We start from the raw sequence: 24,706 nt of genomic DNA on the forward strand, positions 1-24,706 counted from the left end.
TTCGGCCTCAGTGGTTGGGGCATAGACTTGAATTACTGCGATGTTGAATGGTTTGCCTTGGATTCGTACTGAGATCATTCTATCGTTTTTGAGATTGTACCCCAGTACTGCTTTTCCCACCCTTTTGTTGACTATGAGTGCTACTCCATTTCTTCTAAGGGATTCTTGCCCACAGTAGTAGATATGATGGTCACCTGAATTAAATTCGCCCATGCCTGTCCATTTTAGTTCGCTGATTCCCAAGATGTCAATGTTCAATCTTGCCATCTCATGTTTGACCACCTCCAGCTTACCTTGATTCATTGATCTTACATCTGATTCATTGATCTGCCACACATGGAGAGAGTCAAAAGCAGAGCTCTGAGATCAGGCAGGTCTGAGCCCCTCAACCACACTCACTTTCTGTCCCTCTCCCGCTCTCTCTCTCAGTCCATCACTTTCTTTAAATGAATTCACCACTGACCCAGACAGATAATCTGTCTCTTCACCACTTTTAACAATCTAGCATTTTCCATTCTTCTCCATCCTGTTTTGACCACCCATGCAACAACATTGGAACATCCAGGGCAAAACTGCTTTGGTTGTATTTTATGCAGACACTGCTTTTTGAGGAAACTGAGAAGAATGCACTTCCTCGAGCAGCACCTGAGCACCGGGACTCTGGAAATGCTGAAATATTATTCTCTGTGCATCTTCCGCAACTACTGTTACATAGCAGGTAATTACAGGGTTTGCTGACATTTGTTAAGTCACATCACACCGTAATGTGGAATGACTAGCACACCCACATGTATACCTCTGTCACTACAGAAATGCATCTTACATGGGGTCTGTCCTCTGTTTAAAGCTGTTCCCCACCCACGGAGCTCAATGGTTTCATGCCCTGTAGGCCACCAGCTTTAAATGAGTGAGAAGCTCTGTTTACCACATCCAGCACTGCATGGACAAAGAGGTCGAGATAGACAGTGGTGGCCCCAGCCCAGTTTCGGACTGGCCTCACTCCTCTGTTGTAGTTCTTCAGAAGGCGCCGTGTCAGGCGATGCAAGGTAGAGTTCCTGGGTCGTTGAGTGGCTGCTGCAGAGCTTCCTGACAAGCAAACAAATGCAGGTAATTAGGCCAGACAGAACCATGAAGCAAGGCTGCTAACCCTTTCCTGGAGAGGGCTGGCCCTCCTGGAGTAGCTGCCCCATTCACAATTGAATACAGAGCCTTACAGTGGCCTTTTTTAAATCACAGAGTTAAGTCATATCTCTTTAATTCGGCCTTTCAAATTGCAAATAGAGGTTTGAGTCTTCTTTTAATGTTTTCATACAGTTCTTTTTATGTTTTATGGTTTTTATTTGTGTTGTCGTACACTGCCTTGGTGACATTTGTGGACATGGTGTAAAGTGGTATATAAATATTATAAATAAATAAAATAAATAAACCACAGAGTGGTCCAGCCAGTCCCCCAGCCAGCTGCTGCTGTGGCCTATGGTATTTCTAGTGTCTGCCAGTGCTCAGTCCTGGCTACCATCTTTCCTTTTCTCCCCGCCGCAAAAAAAAGCTTTATTAATGTTTAAGCATTGATATTACATTTTGACAGAAGGCATGAAACAAAGAAGTCTGGGGAATATTAGACATCTGAAAAGCACTAGTAACATTATGATTTCATTCAAATTCTATGTAAGAGTGTCCTTCCAAAAAGACAGATGAAGCAACAGAGTTGCCTCGTCTAGTATACCCTTATTCACTAGGGTAATGAATAAGCAGAGATGGATGAATCTGTCTGTTTCACTTTCTCCCAGATAGATAGATGGATAGATATAAATCTCAAGTTCTTTCTGTTCATTCATGAAGAAATCTGAGAATTTTGGCAAGTGTTTATCAAACAATGAACCGAACAAAATTCTCACCCCTCTGCACTTGCCAAATTCAACAGGAACAGCTATTCCTAGCATGGAGAGAACCACATGTACCTGCCTGCCACATAGCTGTTAAAGATGAGGAGTCTGTAAAACAAAACAAAACAAAAAAAGTGGAAACTCTCATTCAGCACCACCAACATGGCTGAATCCACAGGGATTCAAAGCCAGACTTTTAAGAGCTAACCACTCAAAGCCCTCGACCTGGATGGATGATGTGTCAGATTTTGCTTTCTCCCACATTTGAATGTTTTAAATCTCAAGTCCTTTCCATCCGGTTTTGTGAATTTGGTAAGCTCTTACTAAAAACTGAACCAAACTAAATTCTTATCCACCCCTATGAATGGGTACCACATATCGTAGGATGAAGCATCTTTCCTTAAGCAACTGCTCATGTGTGAGCATAGGGAGCTGACTTCTACTGCATTGGCCCAGTATTGTCTACCTCCACCTTCCTCAAACTGGTGCCCTCCAGCTATTTTAGACTACTAGTCTCATTATCCCTGACCTTTTCCCATGATGGCTGGGGCAAACAAAACGTTGCAGACCAAAACGTCTGGAGGGCATATAGTTGGGGAAGGCTGAAGTACTCTGACGGGCAGCAGCTCTGCAGGGTCTTGGGCCAAGAAGGGTCTTTCTGGTCACCTGAGTCTTTTCACTGGAGATACTGCTGGTGATTGAACCTGGGGCCTCCTGCCTGTGAGGCATGTGCTCTGCCACTGGGCTACAGCCCCTCCCCAGAAACCAGCTTCAGAGTTGCTGCCCCCCTTGCTCCCACCCAGCCTTATACGCTTCTCTGTCCTTTCTTTCCATCCTCACTGACAGAAATGTATTAGTTTATTAAAATATTATGTTTGATGTTTCCACAATTAAGGCTATGGTCCTACGTACACTTACTTGGGAGTGCAGTGAACACATTGGGGCTTATGACTGAGTTAATCATTTGCTCAGAATCAGGTTGTAAGACATTCAAGGCTTCTGTTCCCATCAAGGAATGGGGGGTTGGCAACTGGATCGATTTGGTACCCACTTCTGTTCCTAATGGTAAATGTTGCCAGTGGGCAGCAGAGAGCAAAGTGCTGTGCCCCTCTTCTGTCTATGATAAACTTCCTCCTCTGACAGCTCATGTCACAGGGCTACCAGTCTGCTGTCTTTCACCAGGGTCTGAAGTCACTTTAATTTTTTTGATAATAGACTCTGCTTCCTGTTAATGGGCTTTTCATTCAGTATTCTGCAGATCTCATTCAAGAATCTAGACCAAGAAAGTGAATGTGGAATAGGAATTAGTGAACCCAGAAACCTGTGTGGTTTGAGAGCTAATGAGATTTTGTCTGATCCTGTATACTGGCACTTCAATTCCCTCCCCTCTCTTCCCTTCTTCATATAAACTAGCAATTATTCAGAACTCAAAAATCTGTTTGCCTAGTAGAAAGTCTATAAGGAGAAGAAGATCCAGGAATGGGGAGTATTTGGGTGGAAGGGGAGGGGAGGAAGAGATATGGAGACCCAAAATTGCAAGTGACACATTCCTGAGTGGCCCCTCAGAAATGCAAAAAGATTCTTTTTCCCCCTGCTCACCATTCCAGCAGGCCCTTGGGGAGCTCAGCTTCACCACCTCATTGGGCTGAAGCAAATTGCCAGTGTGTGTGAGCAAAATCTAATCTGCAGCGTCCGATGCGTGCGTCTGCTCCTGCTCGCAGCGCCTCTGATAGCTGTTTTGATGAGCTGCTGAAGGTACAAGAGTTCCAGCAGGAAACTGTAAATGAGATGTCCTCTCTCAGCACACTGGGCCAGTCTATGCCCCTTTTTGTATGAAGGGTGCCACATTGGGAGTGGGCCAGGAAGCAATTCCCGTCTTTGATCAATGTCACAGCAACTAAAATGCCAAAGACAGTGCTGCAGATGTTATCCAAGGCTAGCCAGAGCCTGTGGAGGAGCTACCTTTTGGACCTCATCTCAGCCAAGAGGCAAAAGAATATTTCCCTTCTTAAATAGCAGCAGAATGAGGAGAGGGATGTTCTGAGACCTTAAGGGCAAAAAAAAAAAAAGCAAAGCAGTCTGAGGAATAAATGTATTTTTTTAAATTCAGGCAATAGCCACTAGAAACATGGACATTTTAATATTTAAACTATTTGGGGATCATAGAGCGCAATATTGTTCTGTATGTGTTGTCACTGGGTAGCTCTAAAGATGCACGCATTACAGAAAAATCCAGACCAGCAGTAGAATTTTGTTTTCCATCTAGGAGAGAGTCCATGCGGTATAGTGCATAGAGCACTGGAGTTGATCCAGGGGGTTTTCTGTTTGATTCCCCACTCAGTCGCGAACCAAGCTCATGTGAAAGGGCTGTGACTCAGTGGTAGAGCACATGCTTTGCATGCAGAAGATCCCAGGTTGAATCCCCAGCCTTTCCAGGTAGGGTTCAAAGAAGACCCTGCCTGAAACCCTGGAGAGCTTCTGCTGCCAGTCGGTGTCAACAGTACTGGGCTAGATGGACCCAGGTCTGACTCAGTCTAAGGCAGCTTCTTCTGTTCCTAAGCTGGGTGACCTTGGGCCAGCCATAGGCTCTTACCCTAACCTGCCTCACAGTGCTGTGATGACCAAATGGGATGGTTCCCGTGAACCACCTTGGGCTCCTTGGAGCAAGGGTAGGATTCCATATCCAGACTTGCTGAAGTCGAGGACTGAGAATCTTTGAGAAGGGATGTCTTTCTTTGGAGATGCCTTTTTTTTAGCGAAGAATAAATACTTTACATTATTTGTTTATTTGTACACATTTATATACTACACTTCAATAAATTATTATGAGGGTGACACAAAATAAAAACTGCAAAAATAAAAATACAGTGAGAATAGCTATCAAGAAAACAGAAGGATAACAAAAAGCAGTAACAAAACAATCAAATATTAAAATGCATCAGATCTGGAAAGTCTGGGAGAATAAAAAGGCCTTTGCCAGGCATAAGAGAGACATAATGTCTGGCTGCCTACATTCATTTCTTTCTGGCACTAGGCGAGGCACCCTGGAGAGAGAATTCCATTCTCAGCTGGAGCATTGCAGCTGAGAATACCTGGGACCGGAGAGCACAAGAGAAGCACACTCTGGCTTCTGCCACCAGCCAGGGGACTGAGGGCCATTGGGAGGCTGCACCCACTGCCTCTCAAGAATGGTATCAAGCCAAGGGGGAGACCAACCTGCCCCATCCATTGGCCAGAGAAGGAGCAATTGCAGTCACTTCCCCTTCCCTACCAGAAAGAACACCCAGGTCCAACTGACCGTTGCCCTGGGACTGTGTAGAAGCAAGGGGAAAGGATGCTTTGGCCCCATCCACTGGCCAGCTATTCAAGCAAAACCACCAGCAAGGGAAGATCCGTTTGGCCCAAAGTGCACTTAAATGCCTGCCCACAGCTCACCACCTTGTTCTGGACTTGAAAAACCGATCTCTCTCCTCTTTTCCCTCCATGCCCCTTCCCTTGTGTGCTTTGTCATTTTAGTTTGTGAGCTGGATGGCAGGGCCTGCCCCTCCCCCTTATTGATGTGAGCTGCTTTGGGAGAGAGTGCCTGAAAAGCAGGATAGAAAATGCAGTAAATAAATAATAATAAATAGTATCCTCTCCAGTCACCACCTGCCTCACTTCAGATATCAGGGGGAACCCAGAGAAGGGTCTTCAAAGATTTTCTCAGTGCATGGGCAGGGTGGTGTGGGAACAGGTTTTTGCCAAGTACTCGGGTCCCAAGCCATGTGGGGTTTTAAAGGTAGGCACAAGATGGCTTTTTTTAAATTGTGCTTGGAAATGAACCAGTAGCCAGCAGAGCTCTTTAAGACCAGACAAGATATGTCCCTAATGACTGGCCCCAATTAGTAACCTAACAACTGTATTTTGTACTAACTGCAGTTTCTGAGCAGTCTTCAAAGACAGCCCCATTTATTACTCATTTCAGTAGTCCAACCTGGAAGTCAGCACAGCAGGGACAGGTATCTCTGCCCAGAAGGGGCTGCAGATGATGAAAGGCCCTCCTTACCACTGGCCCCACCTGGGCCTCCAGGGGCAAAGCTGGATTCAAGAGCATCCCCCAGTTTGCGAACCGGATCCTTCCAGGGGTACCACCCTATCCATAAATATGGCTTTACATCCATTGTATATTTTAATCTTCATGCAATCCAGCACACAGTGAAGTCCTGTTGAAAAATTAGTGCCTGCTGGACGGTGCCCAAAGTGGAACTAAGTTAGAGACTTAACCTGCTACACAGAATCAGAAGTCAAAACTGGATGTTTCCATGGGGACAGTGATGCTTAATGGAGTTAATAATGGTGCTAAAAATAGGCCTAATAATGATCAATTGTTGGCTGTGGTGCAATATGATTTCAGGCTTTGTGCCCACCTGTCCCCATTGTGGCTACCACCAAGGAAAGTGATGCTTCTGGGCTCCGTTCCAGCAAGAACTGTGGAAACGAGCAACATGCTCGAGCTAATGCCAGGGACAGGGACGGCATCATTAGCAGCTGCATATTTCCTTCTGCAGCTTGGAATCATTGCAAGCAAGGCTCCTAAAGCTCGATGGTCAATTGAGCTAAATAAATGTCAATTATAACACCTTCCTCATGTAGTAAGACATGTTTCAAACCTGATAACCTTCTCTGAGTATGAATTTCCTGCATCAAGCATTCACATGCCGAAATCCTGCATCCTTTGAGAAGCATTTGAAACATTCCTCCCCAGTTTGGCCACAATTCAGAGACCTTGGACAGTTCCTGTTCATTTAAATAAGGCTTTGGGTTATCATGGAGAGAGGCCCCCCGAAGTGTGGTGAGTCAAGGACACGACTCCATTCACACAAGGTTGATGTCGAGGCCTAGATCAGTGGAGTGACACAACCAGACAAGAGAAGAGGGCAGCTCCCCATCAAGAACCAGGGATATCTGCTTGGCTTCCCCTCTCCCCTCCCTGCAAGAATTCTGAATTTGGGTTACTGAATTCTGCACCCAAGACTGACAGTTCTCTGTACTTGTCCACAACCATGGATTTACACACACAGCCTGGACTGTAGCTGCATCTGTGGTGAATTCCCCTTCTTTAATGGTCTGACTGACATAGCACATCTCTCCTTGTTCCACCTCATCTAAGCACACAAGGGATGAGTTCACTTAGGCTTGCTATTATATATGAACCAAAACCAAGAGACAAACTTTTTCCTAGGCTGTACCACTTTGGACTGCAAGGGGAGCCTGGCATGTTTGAATGCTCCCCTGCGTCCTGCCACCCTGAACCTTACTTGCATGTAGAAAGCTAGCAGGTGTGAAAAAATAATTCATCCTGGCCATCTCACCAGCAAGCTATTTTTCTATGTGCATATTTCATGAAGCAGCATTCAAATGTGCAAAGTCCAACCTACAGCCTGAAGTGGTACAGTCCAGGTAGAGCACTACCATGTGTGAATCAAGGTCTTAGTCACTGCAAGATCAAGCAAAGTTCCCTCTCCTTATTGGCTTTTAAGGAGGACTGCAGTCAAACACATCTCCTTTGCCTAACTTTTAGTTCTGCCTGCTAGTCTGTTGGCTCCTCTCCTGGATCCCTGTTTAATCTGTGTGTGTATGTTGTGCTTGATTAGTTAGCAGGAGCCATCTTTGTATACTGCTCTACTTCCCATAAAATTCCTGAGCAGTGAACAATAAAATGGAAGGAAAAAAAAGAATCAAAATACAGAATTAAATATTTAAAATCCAATTTTACCACTAAAAACCATTGCTGGTTAGTCAGGGAAGACTTGTTTAAATGTTGTTTAAAGACTTGTCTTCAGTCAGTCTGAAAATGAAATATCAATGGGCAGGGAGTTCCCTAGAGAGCGAGCCAATATGCTGAAGGCTTTACTCTGAGTGGACTCCAAATGGGCTGCAGATCCATGCAGAACCGACAGGAGTACCTTATCTGATGACCTCAGTGACCAGGCAGGTGGTAATGGAGAAGGGGCACTCTCAAATAACCTGGTCCCAAGTTGTTTATGGCTTTATACACCAATAACACAACCTTAAACCTGGCCTAGTAGCAAATAGCCAGTGCAATTCCCTCAGCAAAGGTTTTACATGCTTAAAGGAGGCAGCGCCTGACAACAGTCGAGCTGCTGCATTCTGCGCTAGCTGCTGCCAACCTTGAGGGCAGCCCCACATAATACTAACACTAATAATAATACCACCTAAAATCTTACCTGAAACACAAATGAGGAGGAGGAGTGTCTTCATCATAGCTACCATCTGGTCACTCAGAGATTTTGACTTTGCCTGGAAAAAGACAGCCTCTCGGCATCTCATCAGAAGAGGAGGCAATTCTCAACTAGGTAGCGCTCCCTCTCTTCTTCTCTGTTTCTTTCTACTGCACGTCATTGCAATCGTCTGGAAATGTCCAGTACAGTCAGCATTTCAAGACCAGCTTCCGCTCTTCAAACGTTTCTGAGCTCCCACGAGGCCTAAGACTTGCCACCCCTTCTGGTTGGGAAACTGATCACAGATAGCATTGTAATGCCACTTATATGCCGATGTTAAGTGGCTGATGAGATCCAAGGCAATTGCTCTGGGAACAGAGGGTTGTGGGGGAGGGGGGAGGGTTTTACTCCTAATAGGATTTCCTCCAGTGCTCTTACCTGGAAGGCCAGGCCTGTTGCTGTCTTACATGATGGTCTTTGCAATAATAATTGCAAACCAAATAGCTCCTCTAAATCAGACTTATGCATTGGCATCTTTGGCGTTGACAGCAATTAACCGCACTCTCTTGAATTACCTTGGGTAATGGAAACTTTCTATTGTCTAATGAAGAACAATCACTAACACTGTAGGCCAGGGAGGTAAAAGCTGGTGTTGGAATATCCAGGCTGCATGTCATCTTTCCGTCTCGACTCCCTTTAATTAAAAGACATGCTACACTGTGATTAATGGGAGCACTCTGACAGGGCTCGCCTTGGCGCATTGTAGAAGGGAAAGAAAACACACACACACCCTTCCAGTAAGATTATTCCAGTGGATATAGCTGTTACTGGCAATAACACTAGGTCGATGAATAACTTTGAACAAGGGCCATATTTTGAATGAAGCAAGAATTAGAGGGCAAGCAAGATGGGCTCCACCTACTGACTTTACCACATATGAACCAATACCAGGGTAAGGGGCTCTTTTACCCTCTTTGCCCCACTGTAAAATGCAGCAGAGACTTTAAGAACCCTTATTATGCACTTCAGCTGCTCATCTCCCTGAGCGAGCCAAGTGGCACACAAGTGGCACAACTCCTCTTATGCCCTGGGACTGAAGGGCAGCCTACTCTGCCATTCACCAGGGGACCGAGAAAGACTGGGATGTTGCACCCCCCGGCTCCTCCCAGGAAGACGATCACATCCACAGCAGACCAGCCTGGCCCCGTTCATGGGCCAGAGAAGGAGCAGCTGCAGGGAACTTGTATTGCTCCCCACTCCCACCCCACAAAAAAGAGCCCTCCACTCTGACTGCTCATTGTGCTGGGACTGCAGAGCTGAAGGTGAAGCACACCCTGGCCCCATCCGTTAGCTGGGGAATCCGGGAAGGCTGGGTCGCGCGGGTTAGGGACAATGGCTCCGGGTAGAGCACCTGCTTGGCATGCAGGAGGTCCCCAGTTCAATTCACGGCATTTCCTGCAAGAAGGACCAGGTAGCAGGTGATGTGAAGGACCCCTCTCTGCCTGAGACCCCGGAGAGCTATTGCCAGTGTAGACAATACCTGGGCTGGGTGGACAACTAGTCCGACCTGATACGGGGAAGCAACCAGTGTTGCAGTGCAGTGATGGCCTCCAACTGGATAGCTTTAAAGGGGGATTGGAGAAATTCATGGAGCAGAAGGCTATCAATGGCTACTAGTCCTGATGGCTATATGCTATGCCCAGTATCAGAGGCAGTGTGCCTGTGTACACTAATTGTTGGGGAGCATGGGCAGGAGCTGTTGCACGGTAGGGATGTCAGAGAATTCCGCCACAGATCTCGGTGAGGCCAAATGCCAGTGCATTCAGCCCCCCGAAATCTGTGGCAGGTTGGCCTGCCACCCCTCTGCCCCCCTGCGGATCCTCCCCGGGACGAGACTTACCTGGGGCGGATCTTCCGGGCAGCGGCAGCTCCGGCAGCAGCTTCGGCGGCTGGTCTTCTGACCGGCTGCCACCGCCGTCATTTGTCTTGTAAAAAACAAAAAACGACGTGATAGGTTACATAAATCTCTACGTAGCCTATCATGGCTGGGTTAAAAAAAAAACCCGCGTACGCAAATGGCGGCGGCTACAGCCACCGCCATTTGCATTCCTTATTTTTGGCCGTCTTAATCTACGTAAATATTTACGTAGACTAAGACGGCGAAAATAAAGGAGAACGCAAATAGCGTAGCGGGTGCTATTTGCGTCCCTTTTTGATTCACCGTTTTAGATTTACGTAGGCTAAAACGGTGAATCAAAAAGGGACGCAAATAGCGCCCACTACGCTATTTGTGTTCCCCTTTATTTTTGCTGTCATAATCTACGTAAATATTTACGTAGATTAAGATGGCCAAAAATAAGGAACGCAAAAGGCGGAGGCTGTAGCCGCCGCCCTTTGTGTACATGGTTTTTTGTTTTTCCCTAGAGCCCTCTACGGCCGGAAATCTGGCTGCGGACGGCTCTGGCCTGGCTGGGCCTGGCCGGCTGCTCCGCGGAGCTGCCGCAGAGCACAGCCAGCCGTCGAGGATTCCGGGGGGGAGGACCGGATTGCCTACCCCCCGTCGAGGATTCCGGGGGGAGGGACGGAACGCCTCCCCCCACCACCATCAACATAATCCGCGGAAAGGTAAGTGACTTTCGTACATCCCTCTTGTGGTTTTCCCGTGGGCAGCTGGTTGGACACTGTGTGAACAGAATGCTGGACTACATGGACTCTTGGTATGATCCAGCACAGCTCTTCTTATGTTGGGGCATACAGTTCTACCGGGTGGGGGGAGATCATCCCATCCATCCATCTGTCCATCCATCCACTCTCTCATTAGCTTCAACCTCTTAGATGTAGGTGAGAGAGACCCCTGCAGCCCCCAGTACACGCTGCAACCCAAAGTTAGCTTCCCCTAGTGGGGACTCCAGAACAGCTGCTATGGATACCACACCCTTAGAACCTGCTGCATTTAGGGACTTGGACATATACCCTTTGCCACATGCTTGGGACGCCCCTGCACCTCGGAACCATGGACAATCACATCCTGGTTCCCTATGAGCGCCAGCAGTGAACCCAGGCAGAGTCCACCATTAGAATATGGAGCATTTGCTGAAAGCCTGAAGCTTCCCTTCCCCCAGGCTCTACTACTGAAAATGAGACCTTGACATGAATGTTTTCATTTTCAGGGCTTGCCCTGGCATAGCAAGGATGGGGCTGCAAGGCTGACCAAAAGAACTATCAGTTGCTGCCTGGCTAGTGCTAGTAGAACCCCTATGCTGCCCATTTCTCTGTCTTAGTTCCCCTGGTTGGTTTGTTTTTTGCAATTTAGTTGAGCCCACTGTCTTCAGTGCTAGCTTTCTCTCCTAGCTTGAGAGCTCCCCCATGCAAGCTACAACTCCAAGCCCACCAACTCCCATAGTTACATGAACAAGACAACACTAAGAGGACTGCGGATCATTTCAGAAAATCACAGTTTGGAAGGGTTGAAACCAAAGACACAATCATCCAGCCACTAGCTCTCTACTGAGAAACGGATTGTATAATCTGGTTAAACGATAAGGTCCAGCTGTCTGTTTTTTCAAATCTGGCAACAGGAGAAACGATGCAGATTCTCTGAACTGCAGCCATTCAGTCAATCTCCCTGATTCTATATGGCTCTTGGCTTCCTTTGTGCTGTGTGCATACTTGTGTTGTCCTGGCAAAACCCACGTCAAGCTTTCAGACTCTACCTCCTACCTCAACCTGTGCATAAGGGAAGCAATGATGTGCATTCAAAAGGAAATGCTGCTTTTGGGGGAGGGCACCCCAGGAAAAAATTCTGATGGCTCCAAGATGATGACCATGCATCCAGCGCAGTCAGAGCCATGCTGCTCTTAAAAGGTAGGGTGTTGATTAAGATGATACCTTAGATTGGACCAGCCAACAAAATTGGCCTTACTTGGTGTTTTTCTCCAAGCCCACTTTGCCTGAAAAACAAGCCAAGAGAAACGCAAAAGATCAGGGGGCGGTGTTTCCACAAAACTTGGTCCAATAAACAAAAATAGAAATAAATATCTCCAAAATATTCCTGTTTCATTGCCATGAGAAATTTAGAATTTGAGCTTTAAATGTAAACTTTAACCTCAGTTGCAAGAGATCCACAGCACACAGCTCAGAATGAACATATGCTGCAGCTGTTTGGACCAGCAAAATGTCTTAGGCTGGATATGAGGTACTAAAGCTGAGAGGCAAAATCTTGTTGAAGGCCAGGGAGGATTTGAACCCAGGTCTCCAAATTGCATCTTTTTTTTAATCCACTGGGTTCACAAGGGTCACTGCAGTCTTATAAATCCTTCATCCACATTCTAGAGGTTGAAGCTAGCAAGAGAGGGATGGAATGGTCTCTTTCCATCTCTGCCTTGGGGCATCTCTACACCAGCCTAAAATCCTGCATTTAAAATGGGGCTTTCTGCTTCCGTTTTAAATACAGGATCACAACAGCTCCCTTTTTCACATGCTTCCTTTTCCCCCACCCCGTTCCCCCTCCTTCTCCCCGTATCTGAGTCTTCCATTATCTTTCATTGATCTCACTCCTCTTCTTGCCACTTTTACTCTTTTCACAGAGGAAACTGAAGCAGAACACAATGGGGTAATTTGATAGTTCATTATCTATTATCTATTTAAAAACGGAACAAAGGGCATTTAGTGCAGGTGTCATGTAAAGAGCCCGCAAACGTCTGTGAAGGAGCAATCTCAAACGCAGGATAAAAGCTCAGTGTGAAGGAGCCCTAGAACTTTGGGTCATATTGCTGAACATGAACTCGGGCCTGGATACCTCCTTCCCTCTTCTTCTGGCTTGCGTGGCACTCTGCTGCACCCTGCATTCTGCTCAGCAGGAAAGCAAGCCACGTAGGCACGGCCCCTCTGGAATGGCCGTCTGAATTATCGAGATGGTGAAAGGTTTATTATGCAAACATAATAAACGTAATAAGGGACGTGTTTATTATGCAAACAGCAACTGAGTTATGTGTCCTTTAAGACTACTAAATAGTTTTTAATTACTGCTATATCAGTAAATCCCATAAATATGCAAATGCAATTAGTTCACAAAATAGGTCCTAAATATCTTTATTCCTCTCCAACAAAGTTCTTTGAAGTTAATCGCTAGTTTCCTTTGTTCACTCCCTTGGCAGTGGAGCTGAAAATGATGGGAATTATGACAGATGCACAACAAAGCATGTTTCCCCCCCTTCATTTGAATGCCACATCTGGACAGGCAAAGATGAAATATGGAAGAGGGGAAGAAGAGCTGGATGAAGGACCACCCCCTCCGAAGTAACAAGCTTTATTGTTTGGCTTGTAGCAACACCAGAGTGCTCTGAGCTGTACATAACAAACATATCAAGATGCAAGGTGCTTGAGCAGGTGGTTGCAGGACAGCTCCAGGCACTCTTGAATGAAATAGATTATCTAGATCCATTTCAATTGGGCTTCAGGCCTGGTTTTGGAACGGAAACTGTCTTGGTGGCCCTGTGGGATGACCTCTGCCAGGAGAGGGACAGGGGGAATCATAAAATGGTAGGGTAGGAAGGGGCCTACAAGACCATCAAGTCCAACCCCCTGCTCAATGCAGGAATCCAAGTCAGAGCATCCCCGACAGGTGGCTGTCCAGCCTCCTCTTGAATGCCTCCAGTGTGGGAGAGCCCACTACCGCCCTAGGTAATTGGTTCCATTGTTGTATTGCTGTAACAATCAGGAAGTTTTTCCTGATGTTCAGCTGGAATCTGGCTTCCTGTAACTTGAGCCCATTATTCCGTGTACTGCATTCTGGGATGTTCAAGAACAGATCCTGGCCTTCCTCTCTGTGACAACCTTTTCAAGTACTTGAAGAGTACTATCCTATCTCCCCTCACTCTTCTCTTCTCAAGATGAAACATGCCCAGTTCTTTCAGTCTCTCTTCATAGGGCTTTGTTTCCAGTCCCCTGATCATCCTTGTCGCCCTCCTCTGAACCTTTTCCAGCTTGTCTGCATCCTTCTTAATGTGTGGTGCCCAGAACTGGACACAGTACTCCAGATGAGGCCTAACCACTGCTGAATAGAGGGGAACTAGTACTTCCCAGGATTTGGAAGCTATGCTTCTATTAATGTAGCCCAAAAGAGCATTGGCCTTTTTTGCAGCCACACCCCATTGTTGGCTCATATTCAGCTTGTGATAGACAACAGTTCCAAGATCCTTCTCGCCTGTAGTGTTGTTGAGCCACGTATCCCCCATCTTGTAACTGTGCATTTGGTTTCTTTTTCCTAGAACTTGGCATTTATCCCTATTAAATTTTATTCTGTTGTTTTCTGCCCAGTGCTCCAGTCTATCAAGATCACTTTGAATTGTTTCTATCTCCCAGGGTATTAGCTACCCTGCCCACTTTTGTGTCATCTGCAAATGTGATCAGCATTCCTTGCACCTCCTCATCCAAGTCATTAATAAAAATGTGGAAGAGCACTGGGCCCACGACTGAGCCCTGCGGCACCCCGCTCGTTACCTCTCCCCAGTTTGAGAAGATCCCATTGATAAGCACTCTTTGGGTCCGATCCTGTAGCCAACTGTGGATCCACCTGATGGTTGTTTTTTCTAGCCCACTTTGAGCTAGTTTGCTCATCAGGATATCATGGGGCACTTTGTCGAAAGCTTTGCTGAAGTCGAGGTATATTATGTCCACAGCATTCCCACAGTCCACAAAGGAGGTTACCTGATCCAAAAATGAGATCAGATTAGTCTGGCAGAATTTGTTCTTGACAAATCCATGTTGGCTTCGAGTCATCATTGCATTGTTTTCAAGGTGGATGGATTGCTTTATCATCTGCTCCAGAATTTTCCCAGGGATTGATGTCAGACTGACTGGTCTGTAGTTCCCAAGTTCCTCCTTTTTACCCTTTTTGAAGATAGGGACAACATTAGCCCTCCTCCAGTCATCGGACACATCACCCGTCCTCCATGATTTCTCAAAGAGAATAGACAGTGGTTCTGAGAGTTCTTCTGCCAGTTCCTTTATTACTCTAGGATGCAGTTCATCTGGCCCTGGAGATTTGAACTCATTCAAAGCAATTAAGTGTTCCTTGACCATATGCCTATCGATCCCAAGCTGCAATCCTGCTCCTTCAGCCTGTACTTTGCCTTTGCCAGCGAGGTCATAGACCCTCTTTTGGGAGAAGACTGAGCCAAAGTAGGAATGGAGCACCTCTGCCATTTCTTTGTCATCTGTTATCATTTTGCCATCCTTAATAGAGCTTCGGCTATTGGGCGGTATAGAAATGAAATAGAATAAATAAATAAATAAATATTTAATAGCTGAACCACCATTTCATTCCTCTGTCTTTTACTATGCACGTAGCTGAAGGCTTTTTTGTTGCTTTTAGCATCCCTCGCTAACCTCAGCTCGTTCTCAGCTTAAGCCTTCCTGACGCCATCCCTGCAATTCTGTGCTATCTGCCTGTACTCTTCCTTTGTTGCTTGGCCTTCATTCCACTTCCTATATGTGTCCTTTTTTGTTTTCAGGTCATCTCTAAGCTTTTTGTGAAGCCACATTGGCTTCTTCTGTTGTCTTCCACCTTTTTTTTCTTGTAGGAATTGTTTGTAATTGTGCCTTTAGAATTTCCTTTTTAAAAAACTCCCACCCATCTTGGACTCCTTTTCACTTGCCATGGGCCCTTACTTATCATTGTTCTGAGTTTATTAAAATCAGCTTTCCTAAAATCCAGGGTACAGATTTGGCTATACTCAGCTTTTGCTTCCTTTAGAACCAAGAACTCAAGTATAACATGGTCGCTTTCCCCCAGAGTTCCTGTAACTGCTACTTTATCCACTAAGTCATCTCTGTTGGTTAGGATCAAGTCAAGGATAGCCAATCCTCTAGTTCCTTCCTCCACTTTCTGTAGGACGAAGTTATCCAACATACAAGTCAGGAATTTCCTGGAGGGGCCATGTTTTGCAGAATTTGTCTCCCAACAAATATCGGGGAAATTGAAGTCCCCCATTACAACTACATCATGCTTCCTTGAAACACTGGCTATTTGCTTTTCAAAAGTTCCATCCTTGTCTTCTCCTTGGTTGGGTGGCCGGTAGTAGACTCCGACCACCAGGTTCCTTTTATTCTTTGCTCCATTTTGCTCTCGATGGGGCTCCCAAGCTCATCCTCCTGTATTTCTGTGCAGAGAGATGTATTTTTCACATATAGTGCAACCCCACCTCCCTTTCTGTTCCTCCTGTTCTTTTTGAACAAGTTCTATCCTTCAATTGCTGTATTCCAATCATGAGAGTCATCCCACCAAGTCTCAGTTATACCTATCAAGTCATAATTTCCCTCCTGTATTAAGAGTTCAAGTTCGTTCTGTTTGTTTCCCATACTCTGGACATTAGTATATAGACATCAACATGCAACCCTGTTGATTCTCCTGGACCTCTCAGCGGCTTTCGATACCGTTGACCATGGTATCCTTCTGGATAGGTTGTCTGGGCTGGGAGTTGGAAGCACTGCACTGCAGTGGTTCTGCTTCCTTCTTGGATGGCCGACTCCAGAAGGTGGTGCTGGGGGATTATTGCTCTGTGCCATGGCAATTGTGCCATGGGGTTCCACAGAGCTCTATTTTATCCCCTATGCTGTTTTACATCTACATGAAACCGCTGGGGGAGATTATCCGGAGGTGTGGGCTGAGGTGCCATCAATATGCCGATGACATCCAGCTCTACCTCTCTTTCTCATCAAAACCAGGTGAGGCAGTGGCTGTTCAGAATCAGTGCCTGGGCATGGTAATGGACTGGATGAGGGCCAATAAACTGAAACTCAATCCAGACAAGATAGAGATACTGTGAGTGGGTGGTTCGTCTGCCTGGCTAGGTGATATTCAACCTGTTCTGGAGGGGGTTGCAATCCCCCTAAAGGATGAGGTTCGTAGTTGGGGGGTGCTCTTGGACCCAGAACTGTCAGTTGAGGCACAGGTGAACTCAGTGGCACGAAGCACTTTCTATCAGCTTAGGCTGGTATACCAACTACGCCCTTATCTGGACAGAGATAACCTAGCTACAGTTATCCATGCTCTGATCACTTCTCGTCTGGATTACTGCAAGGCGTTATACATGGGGCTACCTTTGAAAATGGTCCGGAAACTTCAACTGGTCCAAAATAGGGCAGCAAGATTGTTAACAGGGACTGGCCAACGAGCTCATATTACGCCGGTACTTTTCCAGCTGCACTGGCTACCAGTCCATTTCCAGGCCCGATTCAAAGTGCTGGTATTAACACTCAAAGCCTTTAATGGCTTGGGGCCAGGTTATCTGAAGGATCGCCTCCTCCCATAGGTGCCTTCCCGGACCTTAGGATCATCTCAGTGGCCCATCTCCGTGAGCCCCTGCCAAAGGAAGTGAGGCGGGTAGCTACTAGGAGGAGGGCTTTTTCTGCTGTGGCACCCCGGCTCTGGAATGAGCTCCCTGGTGAGGTTCGCCTGGCACCTATTTCTTCCGGCGCCAGGTGAAGGCCTTTTTATTCTCTCTGGCATTTTAGCATTTTAGCTTTCTAGACTTTTAGCTTTGCTGTTTTAAATCTGTATTTTAAATCCCTGCATTGCAGCTAGGTTTTATTCTGGTTGTATTGTTATATTGTGGTTTCAATGTTTTAATATACTTTATGTTGTTTTATTGTGTGCTCTTTAGTTTTAATTTTTGTGAACCGCCCAGAGCACCTTGGCTATTGGGTGATATAGAAATGAAATAAATAAATAAATATCAAGACTACTGGGACCTGCAAAAAAATGTTGCCGTGTGGAATGCTGCTGTTTAGGATTCCAGCCACTCCATTCCATCTTCCCCCGATTCTCCATTCCCCCCACCCCAACAGCCACTGAACATTCCACAGGCATTGAGCATGTTCAGTCCACAGTGGGCTAGTTTTCTGGTGTCTCCTCCCTTAGGGTTTGTTCTGTTTCCATAAACCCTGGGGTTCCCTCAAGCCTGCTGTTACCTCCCACTTGTTACCTGCCATTTTGGCTACATAAACAACTGCACTCACAGCCTGAACATCAGAAATGTGTTGTTGTTCAGTCCTTAAGTCGTGTCTGACTCTTCATGACCGCATGGACCATAGCACTCCAGGCCTTCCTGTCCTCCGCTCTCTCCCGGAGTGTGCTCAAGTTCATATTCATTGCATCGGTGATGCTATCTAGCCATCTCATCCTCTGCCGTCCCCTTCTCCTTTTGCCTTCAATCTTTCCCAGCATCAGGGTCTTTTCCAGGGAGTTTTCTCTTCGCATTAGGTGGCCAAAATATTTCAGCTTCAGCTTCAGTATCTGTCCTTCCAATGAGCACTCAGGGTTGATTTCCTTTAGGATGGACTGATTTGACCTCCTTGCAGTCCAGGGGACTCGTAAGAGTCTTCTCCAGCACCACAGTTCAAAGGCATCAATTCTTCGGCGCTCAGCCTTCCTTATAGTCCAGCTCTCACAGCCATACATTACTACTGGGAAAACCATAGCTTTGATTAGACGAATCTTTGTCGGCAAGGTGATGTCTATGCTTCTTACGATGTTGTCTACGTTTGCCATAGCTTTCCTCCCAAGGAGCAAGTGTCTTTTAATTTCATGGCTACAGTCATGGTCTGCGGTGATCTTGGAACCCAAGAAAATAAAATCTGTCACTGCTTCCATTTCTTCCCCTTCCATATGCCAGGAAGTGATGGGGCCAGATGCCATGATCTTAGTTTTTTTAATGTTGAGTTTCAAACCAGCTTTTGCACTCTCCACTTTCACCCTCAACAAGAGGCTCTTTAGATCCTCTTCACTTTCTGCCATTAGGGTGGTATCGTCTGCGTATCTGAGGTTGTTGATAATTCTCCCGGCAGTCTTAATTCTGACCTGTGATTCATCCAACCCGGCGTTTCTCATGATGTACTCTGCATATAAATTAAATAAGCAGGGCGACAAAAAGTTCGTACTCCTTTCCCAATTTTGAACCAATCGGTTGTTCCATGTCTGGTTCTTACTGTTGCTTCTTGTCCCTCGTACAGGTTTCTCAGGAGACAGGTAAGGTGGTCTGGTACTCCCATCACTTTAAGAATTTGCCACAGTTTGTTGTGATCCACACAATCAAAGGCTTTAGCGTAGTCAATGAAGCAGAAATAGACGTTTTTCTGGAATTCTCTTGCTTTCTCCATGATCCAGCGAATGTTGGCGATTTAATCTCTAGTTCCTCTGCCTCTTCGAAACCCAGCTTGTACTTCCGGTAGTTCTTGGTTCACATGCTGCTGATGCCTAGCTTGTAGGATTTTGAGCATAACCTTGCTGGCATGTGAAATGAGTGCAATTGTACGGTAGTTTGAACACTCTTTGGCATTGTCCTTCTTTGGAATTCGAATGTAAACTGACCTTTTCCAGTCTTGTGGCCACTGTTGAGTGTTCCAAATGTGTTGGCATATTGAGTGCAGCACTTTAACAACATCATCTTTTAGGATTTTAAATAGCTCAGCTGGAATACTGTCATCTCCGCTAGCTTTGTTGTTACTAATGCTTCCTAAGGCCCACTTGACTTCACTCTTGAGGATGTCTGGCTCAAGTTCAGTGACCGCACTATCATGGCTATCAGGGACATTCAGATCTTTCCTGTATAGTTCTTCTGTGTATTCTTTCCACTTCGTCTTAATCTCATCTGCTTCTGTTAGGTCCCTGCCTTCTTTGTCCTTTATCATGCCCGTCGTTTCACAAAACGTTCCCTTGAGATCTCCGATTTTCTTGAAGAGATCTCTAGTCTTTCCCATTCTATTGTTTTCTTCGATTTCTTTGCATTGTTCATTTAAGAAGGCCTTCTTGTCTCTCCTTGCTATTCTCTGGAACTCTGCATTCAGTTGGATAGATCTTCCCCTTTCTCCCTTGCTTTTCGCTTCCCTTCTTTCCTCAGCTACTTGTAAAGCCTCACCAGACAGCCACTTTGCTTTCTTGCACTTCTTTTTCTTTGGGATGGATTGAGTTGCTGTCTCCTGAACAATGTTACGGACCGCCGTACATAGTTCCTCAGGCACTCTGTCTATCAGGTCTAATCCCTTAAATTTATTCCTCACCTCCACTGTATATTCATAAGGGATATGATTTAGGTCATACCTGAATGGTTTAGTGGTTTTCCCTACGTTCTTCAATTTCAGCTGAAATTTTGCAAGAAGCAGCTCATGATCTGAGCCACAGTCAGCTCCAGGTCTTGTTTTGACTGACTGTATGGAGCTTCTCCATCTTTGGCTGCAAAGTACATAATCAATCTGATTTCGATATTGACCATCTGGTGATGTCCATGTGGAGAGTCGCCTCTTGTGCTGTTGGAAAAGAGTGTTTGCTATGATCAGCGTGTTCTCTTGGCAAAACTCTATTAGCCTTTGTCCTGCTTCATTTTGTATACCAAGGCCATGCTTGCCTGTTATCCCGGTGATTTCTTGACTTCCGACTTTAGCATTCCAATCCCCTATGATGAAGAGGACATCTTTTTTTGGTGCTAGTTCTAGAAGGTGTTGTAGGTCTTCATAGAACCGATCAACCTCAGCTTCTTCGGCCTCAGTGGTTGGGGCATAGGCTTGAATTACTGTGATGTTGAATGGTTTGCCTTGGATTCGTACTGAGATCATTCTGTCGTTTTTGAGATTGTACCCCAGTACTGCTTTTCCCACCCTTTTGTTGACTATGAGTGCTACTCCATTTCTTCTAAGGGATTCTTGCCCACAGTAGTAGATATGATGGTCACCTGAATTAAATTCACCCATGCTTGTCCATTTTAGTTCGCTGATTCCCAAGATGTCCATGTTCAGTCTTGCCATCTCATGTTTGACCACCTCCAGCTTACCTTGATTCATTAATCTTACATTCCAGGTTCCTAAACAATATTGTTCTTTACAGCATCGGACTTTCTTTTCACCACCAGACACATCCACAGCTGAGTGTCCTTTCGGCTTTGGCCCAGCCGCTTCACTCTTTCTGGCGCTACTTGGAAATTCCCTCTGCTCTTCCCCAGTAGTATATTGGACACCTTCCAACCTGAGGGGCTCATCTTCCGGCGTCGTATCTTTTAGCCTTGTGATACGTTCCATGGGGTTTTCTTGGCAGGAGTACTGGAGTGGGTTGCCATTTCCTTCTCCAGTGGACCACATTTTGTCAGAACTCTCCGCCATGACCTGTCTATCTTGGGTGGCCCTGCACAGCATAGCTTATGGCTTCACTGAGTTACGCAAGCCCCTTCACCATAACAAGGCAGTGGTGTTTTCTTCTTCATGTCATGAGTACCCAGGGTTGTGCAATTTCTCTTTGTGTCTGTTTTTAAAAAAAATTGGTACAGGTGGGCTCCGAATAAAGACAAAATATCTTCCACATGTCGGGACATGCTCCTTAGCAAAGTATTTAGAAAGTACTATTAAAGAGAGGGCTATACCAGAATTTGCAGTTCCTCTAAGGAACCACTAGAAGGGGCTTGTTTGAAACTTTATGCTGCAATCCTATGCAAAGCAGACTTAGGTAGGAGTAAGTCCCACACAATACAAGGGTGTTGTGCTGCTAGCTTGATAAATTGGTTCTTTGAAGTGTGATTGCCATGTAATCTCCTCTAGAATGACAGAAATGAGCAACTTGAAAAACTCCAAAGGATTCTACTGCATTTGCTTACTGCTGTAAGGAGCTGCTTGAACAGAGCAAAATACTACAGTCCATTTATGGTCCATTTATAAAACGAATAAAATACCCTGATCTGTGATCCAGATGATAAGCTTATGGTTGTTTTTAAGACTATTTTCAGTGTTGGCCTAGTTATATTGTATTATATTATGTTATTTGTATTGTTCACTGCTCAGATTTTTTTATGGACTAAGCAGGATATAAACATAGTAACATAAATATTAATAAATACTTATTGTTTTCTTGACTTATTTATTTATGCATTTACTATCCCACCTTTCACCATAAAATCTCAGGGTGGTTTGCAATCAGAAATAGAATCCTAACCAGAAAGATAAAACAAAACCAATAGATAAAAACATACTGTATAAAACCAGCAGTTAAATGACTACTAGAGGATCTCACACCTGTCATTAAAACCCTGCCAAACAGGGGACACTTGGCTCCTGAAGGACAACAGAATTGGCACCAGGTAAACATGTCTGGGAAGGGAGTTCCATTGGGTGTTACTAGTAAACACCCACCTGACTTCAGGAGAAGCCCCCCGATGAACTGAAGTGGGTAGTTTCTTGTGACAGATACAGAAGTTCCAAGCCATTTGGAGTGTCACAGTGCAATCCTATACGTGCTTATTCAGAAGTAGGCCCCATTAAATTTAGCAGGACTTTCTCCCAGGTAAGTGTGGCCAAGGCCAGCACTTTGCACTGAGGCTGGAAGGTAACTAGAAGCTGGTGCAAATCAGCCTCAAGCCTCACAGGATGGGCGAGGCAGTGAGTAGGACGGATTTCCTGGCCCTGCAGCTCTTGTTGAGTTGAAAATATGTATCTTCCCTGTTCAAAATTAGGTTGCAGGGCAGCTATAAAAGTTCTCCACGCAGTTTTTGCAAAGCTATGGCTTGGCTATCATTAACATTTTGTGTAGTCAGAGTGCCATCTGGGGGCCAAGTTGGATTTTTGTGGCCTCCGTGGTTTGGCTTCTGATAAATGCTAGGAAGGAAACCTGGCAGGTCCTGCTGTTGATTCAGATGCCATTTGTAGTGGGAACAATGTAACTGCATTCAGTGGACTCACATATCTGTCCTGGAATTACACTGCAATTCGGGGGCGGGGGGATGGGGGAACAAAGGTAGCAAAGTTTGGATGACTGTGCGATTGTCAATTACTGCTGTTGAGAATGGTCACTGTGTTTATCCATTTAAGCAGTACATAGTAAAGCTGTGCGCAAATGGCCTCTTGAAATTCTCTGCCCTATTTGTGGGCAGAGAAATTGGGGCAATAATTTCAACAAATTTCTCCAGGAGAGAGGAGAAATTCTCCAGCAGTTGCTCACAGGTAGGGCTCACCATTGGCAAGGGTTATAGCACAGCTTCTTTCTTTTTTCCTTTTTTTGTTGGGTTTTTTTGTGCTGCCACTGCAAGTGGCAACAGCAACAACTGTGTTGCCAAGTTGGCCCCCATTTTGCATCCTTCACAAGGAAGGTGTGAGGGGGCAGTGTTGTGTCCAGCTTCAGGGAAGAGGTGGAGCTAGTGCTGAGCCAAAATCTGATCTCCAATTTCCTGAAAGGTTTCATCACCCTTGAAAAAGGGTGTTTTATTATTTATTTTTGTGGTGTTTTTAAGCTTACCTAATCACTGCAAGGTGGCCAAGGGTGCTGTGCGTGTGTTTTCTTTCTATTACACATCTCTTCCTTGCTCTGCAGTCTCCCAGGCTGCCTCCGCTTCCTGATCTGAAAAAGCCCTCTGGGAGGAATTAGCTCATGATGTTTTCCCCTGGGCTTTAATTGAAGTGTGGGAAGCCGAGAAGGCTACAGGCTGCCAGAGAGATGATTGAACAATGAAAAACAGAACACGTGTGCACACGCCTCATCCACCTCCTAAGTACAAGAAACCCAAACCCCGTAAAGATTTCTCAGAAATGTTCCTTACCATTGGATTTCTTTTCAAAAACAAATTCTGTTCTATCAAATTGAATGAGATGGTCAACAAATGTTGGAGAAATTTTCGGCACTGCACTAGTACATAGTATTGTCACAGATGTTACTTTTTGAATTTCATGGCCATACGACCAGGGCTGGTGTCAAGGGTAGGTATGGTTGGGCACCTGCTGAGGGCCCACACACCAGCAGGGGCCGCCTGACAAGAGTCCCCCAGAGTTTCTCCTCCTCTTCACCATTCCAAACTGCTTGCTCACCTGTGGTGAGAAGGAGGAGCAGGAGATGCCATGGCCTACTTCCTCACTGGCTCTCTATCTGTTAAGCAAGCAAGTAGTAGCAATGATGAGTAAGAGGATGAGGAGAAAGAGCAGCTGGTGACAGTGGTGAGAAGATGGACTCAGCCCCTGAGAGTGCCTTGCCCAAGGGCCCTCAAAACTTTGGTGCCAGCACCGCATATGACCCCCGCCCACTGTTAACACTATTTGTTCCCCACCACCACCTCTCTGCCTGCCTGCCTCTCCATTCATCCACCAACCGAGGGTAACACTTCATGCATCTGGTGAAGTGGATTCCAGTCAACAAACAAGACTGTTGTTTGCTTTTCTTTGACAGACCCTATCATGTCTATCCTTCTAGAAGAAATTCAGAAGGACATGAGAAAAAGCAACTGAGGTGACAAGGGGGAAAATGTGTGCCCAACTTGTAAACCAGACTTGGGAAGATTCTTGAGGGATGAGCAAGCATATGGTAAACTGCTGTCCTTAGGTCTCGTGGCCTGGCTCTCAATAATTGCTACATGGCAGGATCTGCTGTATGGAGCACTAGCAGCAGCAAGACTGACTGCTCAGTCCCATGTATATGTACTTGGAAGTAAGTCCCACTCTGTTCACACAGTCATACTCCCAAGGGCAGGACTAGAACCAACAGGTGGAAATTGCAAGGAAGCAGATTTCAGCTAAACATTAGGAGAAAATTCCTACAGTGAGAGCTGTTCAGCAGCGGAACAGATTTTTTCAGGAGGT

At 45.8% G+C, this 24,706-nt stretch overlaps 1 protein-coding gene across 1 annotated transcript in view; it reads right to left on the minus strand.

The window, feature by feature from the left end:
* HTR3B (5-hydroxytryptamine receptor 3B) overlaps nucleotides 1-24,706 on the minus strand; it is a 45,984-nt gene that overhangs the window by 17,613 nt on the left and 3,665 nt on the right. The window contains exon 2 of the mRNA XM_084807225.1: nucleotides 926-1,086. Within this exon, the coding sequence (XP_084663351.1) occupies nucleotides 926-1,086 (161 nt within the window). The remainder of the gene's footprint in view (nucleotides 1-925; nucleotides 1,087-24,706) is intronic.

Source organism: Heloderma suspectum, chromosome 6 (assembly GCF_057233095.1).
Source record: "Heloderma suspectum isolate Gila_16-S chromosome 6, 16-S_ref, whole genome shotgun sequence".
Lineage (NCBI taxonomy): Eukaryota > Metazoa > Chordata > Lepidosauria > Squamata > Helodermatidae > Heloderma > Heloderma suspectum.